This window comes from Cryptotermes secundus, unplaced genomic scaffold (genome assembly GCF_002891405.2).
Source record: "Cryptotermes secundus unplaced genomic scaffold, Csec_1.0 scaffold970, whole genome shotgun sequence".
Classification (NCBI taxonomy): Eukaryota; Metazoa; Arthropoda; class Insecta; order Blattodea; family Kalotermitidae; genus Cryptotermes; species Cryptotermes secundus.
The window spans coordinates 624,170-634,027 of record NW_019744131.1 but is presented as its reverse complement, the minus strand read 5'-3'; the positions used below and the strand labels follow the sequence as shown (position 1 = coordinate 634,027).

At 41.6% G+C, this 9,858-nt stretch overlaps 1 protein-coding gene across 1 annotated transcript; it reads right to left on the bottom strand.

Moving 5' to 3' along the window:
• Nucleotides 1-1,542: 1,542 nt before the first annotated feature.
• Nucleotides 1,543-9,190, bottom strand: LOC117283105. Its single transcript, XM_033755498.1, has 6 exons — nt 9,185-9,190; nt 8,671-8,733; nt 6,385-6,447; nt 5,626-5,691; nt 3,818-3,923; nt 1,543-1,724 (listed from the first exon to the last, which is right to left on the bottom strand). The coding sequence occupies exons 1-6, from the start codon at nt 9,188-9,190 to the stop codon at nt 1,543-1,545; spliced, it is 486 nt and encodes a 161-aa protein (XP_033611389.1).
• Between the last annotated feature and the right edge of the window lie 668 nt (nt 9,191-9,858).

Sequence of the window (9,858 nt, the reverse complement as noted above, 5' to 3'; positions counted from 1 at the left end):
CTGCTCGCAGGTTTACGGTGGAGGTATTCGACCTGCCTCCCAAGTTCTGGGAAGAACTTATCGAATACTTTACTTGATACTACATGGAAGGCATAGAAGACGACGCATCCAAGATTTCTGCTATTGTTGCGTATTTTTGTTGCCGCGGTAACGTTTTTTTCCTAGCCGTTGCCTATCAACGTTAGGGAGCTATGCGTGCTGATACAAAGAGTGAAGGGAGGGATTCAAGAAGGACGTCGTTGAGAAGGGACCCAGGTTCAATTGTATGCATACCAAGATTGTTTCGGGCATTCAAAAGTTGATGGGGGCGATACACAAACACACAGATATTATGGTGAGTTCGAGTCCCGGAGGGGGAAAATATTTTCACTTCTCCATGTCGTCCAGACTGGCTGTGGGGCCAACCCAGCAACCTATCCAACGAGTTACGTGAGATTCTATCCCCGGGGGTACAGCGGCTGGGTCGTGAAGCTGACCACTCACATCCATCAAGTGCCTAGGTCAAGAAAATTTGTGTCTATACATCAATTCCCCCATACATCTTCATGGTGTATCGCTGAATTAGTTAAGCACAGGTGCAACCTTTCTTTACCTGTCCTCTTTCTTACACCGTCTTAGCCGCCACCATGTTATGACAGGATCAGTATAGCTAGGTCTTCACTAGCGCGGATATTAAATCCCATGAAGTGGTCGCATTATTCGAATTCCAGCTATTCGAAGTTATATGTAAAATATGGATATTGTTCTAACGTGTCGGAAACAGGTAATGAAAACTATTTAAACATAAGTTTTTATATATTTATTGAAGAAAGATCACAATTAAGGATAAAAGTAATATAAATATTACATTAAAGGATAAAATTAATATAATTTAAATGTAGTCACAGAGTGGTTGTAGAGGGAAAAATAAAAGAAATAGATGCTTTGGAGCCACAGAAGTACAAGCGAGGAACTTGCAACAGACATCAGACATGCAATCGAAAATATTCCCTACTATTACAGTAACTAGCAGTGTCCCATTGTGCAATCGAAGCACCTCAGCGAATATGTATGTTTCGATCGAGGTACGTTTTAGCATTCATGATTGCTTCACGACTTGTACAGCTCGAAAGATAGCTTCAAATTCTATGAGAGTGACCTCAGCGATTTTGTATGCTTCGATCGAGGTAGGTTTCAGCATTCTTGTTTGGNCTGTATATCGTATTTATCGAGGTTTTCGAACTGAATCACGTGCCGGTGGAGCTTCAGTTGCTGTTTCTGAAGCAGTTTCTGGCGAAAAACTTAGATCGGAACTTGAATATTTTCANTATGAGAGTGACCTCCGCGAATTTGTATGCTTCCATCGAGGTAGGTGTCAGGATTCGTGATTGTTTCACGACTTGCACAGCTCGAAAAATAGCTTCAAATGCTATGAGAGTGACCTCAGCGAATTTGTATGCTTCCATCGAGGTAGGCTTTAGAATTCGTGTTTGCTTCACGGCTTGTACACTGGGGCAATGCTGTTTGCTGTTATTTGCTGCCATGTATGCTCCAGTCACCCCCTTATGCCGTATTCCTCCATGTGTTGACCTTGGCCTGCACGTTGCTATAGTCGAACTTCCGGTGTACTATCCTAACATTTCCCCCACAAGGCTTGTGACTGATATTGCTGAAACTTTTCACCTTGGACTGCAGTACGCTTGGGGCTGACTTCACAGGAATCCTGCTCTTGGTCTTTTGAAGTTCTGTAAGAGACCAAAGTCCTTGTTAGAGAATTAACTTTTANGCTTATAAACCCTCAGCAGGTCAACGAGAAAACAACCACGTGGTAGACATCATTGTTTATCCGTGTTGCCTAGCGACCGCGATATCCCTTGGTGACGTCACCGCGGGGAGAGTGGTGGGGTGATGACTCGCCTATTACGCAAGTGCTACGTTACCGCCGGGGAGGTAGGTGTCACATATCACAATATATATGGGTAGAAATTATNCCCGTTGTAACCCTTCCATACCCTAGTCAAGAGGACAAGAGTTTCTCTTTCTCACAGCTTCCAACCGATTCTTGGGCCCTCCCAACCTCCTATTCAATTTTTACTGGAGGTGATTTCCGCGGGTGTTTCCGGCCGGGGCGTAAAGCTAAAGGCCTAAAGAATATCGGAGCTGTATCTCCATTCCCCCTTTAGTGTTCATGACCTTCTCCNCTTTAGGTTTGTCACACTGCTTTCTGCTCATGCATGCTTAGAGTTGGTACTACTGTGGTCACATGATCGAATTTTGAACTTGATTACTTCATTTTCTTTGATGCTGTGACAGTGTAGACATGGCCGCTCCGCTAGCAGTGTGCACGAAGGAGGAACAAAGAACAGTGATCCGATTTCTGTGGATGGAAGGTGTGTCAGGTTCTGAAATTCATCGGAGCTTTCAACACAATACGGGGACAGTGCTCTGCCTCGTAGAAATGTGTATGAGTGAATCGACAAATTTAAAAGTGTCCGGACACGAATTTCGAAACTCAATCTTCCGCGGGAAAGGTGATGCTAACCATTTTTTCTGACTGAAAAGGGGCCATACTGGAAGACTACCTGGAAGAAGGGTGTGCGATCAACCGTTCAAGATACAGTGATTTGCTGGCCAACAATCTGAAGCCAGAAATTCGCACCAAACGCCGATGCTTATGTCGAGGAAAGTGTTGTTGTTGCATGATATTACAAACCCACACATGGACGACCAGACCGTTGAAACCATTAATCATTTCGGTTCCAAGGTGCTAGAACACCTTGCCTACAACCAAGATCTTGCCCCTTCCGACTACCATCTCTTTGGACTCCTCAGAGATGCTTTACAAGGTCGTCGATTTTCTGCGAAAAGCGGTGCTTAAATGGTTACGCTACCACCCGAAAACCTTCTTCTTGGAGGTATTACGCAGGCATGTGGACCGCTGGACCAAGTGCATCGAAAAGGAAGGCGAGTATGTAGAAAAATGACGTACTTGTTCAACCCCTACTTTTATGTATATAAATTGGAAAACCAAAAGTGCGGATAATTTTTCACTTCCCTACGTAATTATCTTGACAACTGCTGCAAATTTCTTGACCTAAATTTTACAAATCTTGCTGATCTTTCGGTTGACCATGCTGAACACGGCCAAGTTCAGCCGGATCAATTCCCTCATTTTGTCACTGACTGTGCCATGCCATTGGGACGTTATAAACACTTTTTAGAAAGATCTTACAAAAGATATTCCTCTTGGGATTATGCAGTTACTTATAATTACTTATCTAGTTATTACTGGTCTTCACTGTACAACGAAACATCTGTTGATGCTGCCGTTGGCAGATTAAATTTTGCTGTAACCCTAGCCATAGATTTAGCTATTCTTTGTGGTTACATTAAAAAGCATAAATACTCTGCCTGGTTTCTGGAAAGTTAAAAGCTTATATTAAGAAGGAGAATTATGTCTGTAAATGTTACAAGAAATATAAATCTCTCTCTTTTTAGACACACTTACTGTTTACAGCAAATTAGGTGAAACAACCGTATAGACTTAGAGATATTTCATTAGCAAAAATCGGTGGAAGAAAATGTAAAATCTCACCATAAGCAGTTATGGAAATATGTATCTCGATTTGGAAATGGATACTGATTCAATATACCTTGAAATCAGTTACATTCTTATAACTAAACCTGGTGGAATTTCCCCCAAACTGTAATGCTAATACGAATATCTTGATAAGCTGAAAGAATTTCGCTCTGCTGCCAGAATTACCTGAATGTTAAGGTAATGGAATGTGTGATTTGAAGGTTTCATTAGCAGTGCAGGGCTGTGCAATCTACTCACCGATAGAGTTCTCGTTTCCTCCTTCAGTGACAGCCATGTTCTCGTTGATGGAATTCACATATTCTATACAGCATTCCACCTCTTCCAGATTCGCCCTGTACGTATTCTGGATTAAAAAGAAAACAGCCATATTTACCACAATTTTGTAGCTAAAAAATTCAAGTGTACTTTACGTGCGGCCTTTCAGAGGAGCGGAGTGTGGTACCTGATCACTGTGTCGTTGTTGCAGAAGTTAGGAAGAGACTGGCAGTAAGTAATCGAGCAAGGAAAAGTTTCATGCGGAGACGTAAAATCGCAATAAGCTAAACGAGGTATAACGTAAGTAACACTGTGAGATTAGAATCTGAAGGAGGATCGCAAATTGGGAAACTATTAGCGAGAATATGACACTTTCAGCCAAGATAATCTAACTCATTACGAATTGATGCAGCATAAGCCATGGTTCGACGAAGGCTATTAAAACTAACAGACACCGGTAAGAAGCCAAATTGTAACTTTTACGATATTCGAGCCAAATAAATTGAGATAATCTGAACAATGTTAAGACGCAATTCTAATGGACATTTCTGGAACCAACCAGTGAGCATCTGAAAGACAAACACTGATAAGATTTTTCCATTCATCAAGTACTGGAGGAATAGATTGGGAGTACAATGAGACAGTACATCAGCTATTCGTAGACTTCAAAAAAGTTTTTGATTCAGTACAACATTCTTATTGGGTTACGGATACTTATGAAACAAGTTAACACTTACCAAAATGTGTTTAAATGAAATCTATAATGAAATCCATGTAGGCGTAGGTAAACATTTGTGGGATAGTTTCGTATTCAAACTTTCCTGAATCACGGAGATCCTTTGGTGAGATATTCTTGAATATACGATGAGGTACCCAAAGAAACCGAACTAATTTTTGTGGGCAGAGCTTTTGTAGTACCGCGTTTTGCCGCTATGAGTGTATACGGCTAACATTCCTGAGTCGATAAGCCGACTACCGTTGCTTCAGAAGGTAAGGACTAGTTTCGGCAGAGTTTATAGTGACAACTGTTTCGTGTGATCGTCGTTTTTGCAATGGCTGATTTTCGTGAACATCGTGCGGCGGTGAAATTCTGCTTTTTGCTCGGGAAAAGTGGAACAGAAACTTTTGAAATGTTAAAAACGGCCTACAAGGACGATGCTATGGGGGAAACTCAAGTGTTTGAGTGCTTTTCCCGTTTCAAAAATGGTGAAATATCAATTGATGACAAACCTCTTTCTGGTCGTCCTTCCACTGCCCGAACACATGAAAATGTTGAAAAAATTCGTGAAATCATCAAAGGAGGTCGACGACGGACTATTGAAGGAATTGTGGAGCTGTCGGGAGTGATTTGGAACTCAGCGGCCAGATTTGTGGCAGTCGGGTGACTGGTTTTTCCATCATGACAATGCTCCTGCTCACACAGCCCTGTCTGTATGACAATTCTTGACAAAAATAGTATGACCCCTGTTCCTCACACTCCATACACGCTCGACCTTGCCCCGTGCGACTTTTTTTTTGTTTCCTCGAATGAAATGAGACATGAAAGGAAAAAAACGACGGAGGCGCTGTCAAGCATCTCAAAAGATGAATTTAGACCATGGTTTGAAAAATGGAATAAAAGACTAGACAAGTGTATTAGTGTAAGTGGAGAGTACTTTGAAGGGGATTGAAGGTTTGTGCTTAAAATTTTAATAAATAAGTTTATATAGATAATTTCGGTTTCTTTTGCGTAACCCCTCATATGTGCCATTTTAAAGAAAGTGACGTGTGAACTGATGAGCTTGACTTACCTCCCGAATCAATTTCTCTAATGAGTATATCTCTCTCCGTAATTTCATACGGCGTTTTCTTGCCTCCTGTGGAGAAATATAAATATTTGTTTAGCTGATTTTTGAAACGGTCATGAACAGCAGTCATTTCTGACTGCTGTTCCATCTGTTCCATCCTCTACATCTTATCTCCCTCTAACGTTGAGAATGAAACTGACACAGCGGACGAGCAAGCAGGTCCGCAAATGGATGTACGTATAGTGTTATAAACGAGTGACATTAAAATTATTCTGTATCTAAGGAGGTGGTAACTTTAAACGCATGGAATATTTTGATCTTTTCAGACATTATATGAACGTCTATATTTTGAGGCATACATTCTGTGTCAGAATTCGAGGTAGGAAAGCTTTGTAATGGGCATAAAATATTTTTTAATTATCCGTATATCTCTGTTGAAAAAAAAATGGGTATGTTATGAATATTTAGAAAGTGACCCTGAAGTTTAATTCAAAATCGTATGTGGAATTTTCATAACAATTCTCATTTGCGGTGCTCTAAGCGGACAGTCGTCCGTATGAATATACAGTATGAATTGTGCCTAAGAATGTTTATAATTGGTGGGATTTATTTCTGAATGAAATTGATCAGAATTGTTAATATGTTTACATCTACTCAGCCACTTCTTTGACTGGCTTCTCTTGGTCAAATATTCTTGAATGTACGCATGTGCCTTATTTACCGTATAAGTGACATGTGGAGTAAGTGATGTGGTTATCTCACCTTCGCGGACTTCGCCAGTGAAACCATTTTATCGCATAGCTGCTCACGGCGTACTTCTGCCGCCTGTGGAGAAATAGAAATGGTTGTTTAACTGATTCTTAAAACAGTGATAAACGTTGATTAGTTCTGATAGCCCCTTTTTAGCCTCTACATCTGATCCCTCTCTTACAAACAGCATAAAACCGGCATAGGAGACGAACAGGCAGGACCGCATATGGACGTAAATTTACATCACTCTGGAGAAGAGTGACGACTAAATTTATGTTGCATCTGAGGAAGGAGAGACCTTAATTGCGTGAAGTGTCTTCATACTTTCAGACATTGTAGTGTGGTTTGTAGACCCGTTGTTAAGCAACGGCCATGAAACAAGCAACTGTGCAGCTGGCCGTGCTACGTGGCAGCTCCGCCAACAGACAAGAACGCAATAATTCCACGGCAACAATTGCACTGCAAAAGGGGAGCAGTGTTTTCTGCGCGGTCCGTGTTGAAATGTTATAAACAGGACAATTTGTTCATGAGCAACAAACTTTTGCCCCTCCACAATATAGATCTAAATTTATCAATACTTAAACAATTGAAACCCTTTGAAAATATGATATACAAATATTTGATGCTCATCCAAATTATGCAAAAGAAAAAAAATTGTAGAAACACATGTAAACGTTAAAATAAAGCAACAGAACAGATAATGTCTAATGTTAGGGTTGGCGCATTTAATGCCGGACTGCTGGCTAGAAGTCAGTTTGCAGCCGGAAGGTCCTGCGTCCGGCCAGCTCGACCAAGATTTTCCGTGGTTTTCCTCGGTCCTAGAGCTAATTCTGAGTTGGTACCCAAATTTCACGTTGCACTTCATGTCTCACATGCAGCCCTCCCATTGTTAACACCAAATTTTCGCCCTAATATAGCCCTCCCAACGTTAGCAAAAAAAAATTTACTCTAATGCACCCCTTCCAGGGTCATAAAAATATATAATGTATAAAGAAAATCTGATTATAAGCTCTATCCATCCCAGAAGGACAAGCGGGCACTGCCTGGAACCTTCCATATCGGAGCTATAGTTCTTTAACCCCCCCCCCAACTGTAGTGTTTCTCACTACCACCTACACTTCTACTTCTTCAACAATTCAACATGGCTACTAGAGTTCGTAGGACTCCCGTAAACATGGCAGTTAACGCATTGGGAGACAGCGCCGTGGGCTCAGTATACAGCTGCAAGACGTACTCGTACATGTGGATGTGGCTCTGCTCTCGCAGATGCATCCCAATACACAAGAGAGGCTCTTTATTCCAAATTATCGGACTGACTCCTTCCTGGGAAGAAAAGGCAGAACTACCCTTATGAAAGGCATTCCCCATAACCATGTGGAACTGCCTCTCCGTACTTGAATAGAAGGCACAGGGGTCTGTATACCGGTTGGTAGGAGTGAAGCTACCAGTCACTCCTGGAATAATGCAGACATTGCTGAGCTCTTAAGCTTAAGACAAGTCGCTACTGGTATGAAATCTGAAAGCTATATATCCATTTTGGAATAACGTACTTTCCAACTCTTCAGGCGCGAAACTCCTGAATTTACTTCACATAAATGAGTTTGAAATTTCAGCACAACAATGACCCATTCATTACTCTCCTGCTGGAAATGGTGATATTGTTGTGCACAAGAAAGTCCGGTTGTTAGAAATCATTGCCTCTGACATTCTGGACTCAGATCACCTGCCAATTGTTTTCTATTTGTTGGATCATATTAGAACTAGGTACCTTTCGGACCCGGTTAACAAATTTGCGGATTGGGAGCGTTTTCAGAGCTTGGCCTCAGAATTGAATTCACCTAGAATCCAAATTAACTCGAAGGATGTAGCAGATAATGCACCCCCCCCCCCGCGACTGTATTCCTGCAACCACAGTTGGACAGCTTGGTGAGGCGATACATCAGAAGTTCGAGGAGCGCCTGCAATAGGCCGTCACGTAACAAGATTGCCTGTCTTCCTCCTTGCCTTAAAGGGCATCCACCCACAAAGGAGGGGTTAACACTAGCCAACTTAGGATTCGGAAGAGAACTCCGTCTGGCCTGCGGCCTACATCGATCAAGCTTCAGGTTTAGTTAAAGTGTGCCTAATGGTGCTTATAAGTGTAGATTTAATTTTGAATAAATTTTATCGAAATATTTAAATGTTTACATCTACTCAGTCACTTCATTGACTTGGTTTTTCTTGGGCAAATACTCTTGAATGTACGTATGTGCCATCTTTAACGTAAGTTCGATGGAGTAAGTGACATGGTTATCTCACCTTTATTATGGTCACCAATGACTCAATGTGACTTTGCATCTCATCACTGCGTTCGTCTATTTCCTGTGGACAAAAAGTAAAATGTTTAACTGATTTTTAAAACAGTCATGAACAGCAAAAAATCCTAGTAGCCGTGTTCCAGGATCTAGATCTGATCTCCCTATAGGAGACTGCACGAAACCGCCGTAGCGGACGAGCAAGCAGGCCCGCAGACGGACGGCCTAAAGTGTTCTTTTCCTTAACGCTGACAAGAAGGAATGAAAATCAAGTTAAATTTATGCTTAATCTGAGGAAAAGAGAGACATTAATTGCGTAGAATATTTTCATGAATGCAACTATATGGTACAAAGTGTGCCTGAGAATGATAGTAATTGTGGAATTGGACTGCGAATGAAACTCGTTAGAAATATTAACGTTATTTAGAAATACTGAATCACTTCATTGACCGACTTCATGTAGCCGTATGTTCTACAGTGTCTGTGCCATGTGGAGTAGGCAGTGTGTGTAAACTCACCTTCATCGTCTCCTTTACTCGCTTTATCTCAATCCAATCGCAAGCACGACGATGATTCTCTCTCTGTGGGCAAATGAAAATGTTTATTTAACAGATTATTAAAACACAATCATAAACAGCAATCACTTCTCGTCGCTCTGTTACAGACAACAGAAAGCCGGCAAAGAGGACGAGCAGGCAGCCCCGCAGATAGATGGACATACAGGTACAGTGTCAGAGAGGAGTGACTCATTTGTGCTTTATATAAGGAAATGCCAATGTAAAATTTATATTCGTTTACTCTACAGGATTGTCATTGATATACGGTGTGTTCACAGAGTCCCTTCGGGATTTTGAAAAAGTGTGGCGCGCAAACAAATTGAGGTAGCCTCATATGATTTGCGGCAGATCATAATGAAACTATGGAAGTTTTCTTTTGCCGCAAACAGATGACATAAGTGGCGATCTTTACTTTTCTGTAAGTTGCTTGTCAAATGGGGACTATGCAGGAATGCGCGCCTTGTGTAGGATGGCTTTTTGAGACAAAATCAGTCATCCAGACTCAACGAAATTACCGCACATAGTTCAATGAGAAACCTCAGAGTGACAAAGGAGTAAGAGACTGGCAACGGCGTATCCTAGAAACTGGGAGTGTCCATGATCGCAAGAGAAGTAGCAGACCTAGTGTAAGCGAT

Coding starts and splice junctions, on each gene's coding strand:
- LOC117283105 (XM_033755498.1), bottom strand. Junction 6,448..8,670: donor CATTGGTGACCATAATAAAG/GTGAGATAACCA, acceptor ATTTCTCCACAG/GCGGCAGAAGTACGCCGTGA. Junction 3,924..5,625: donor TAGAGAAATTGATTCGGGAG/GTAAGTCAAGCT, acceptor TTTTTAATCCAG/AATACGTACAGGGCGAATCT.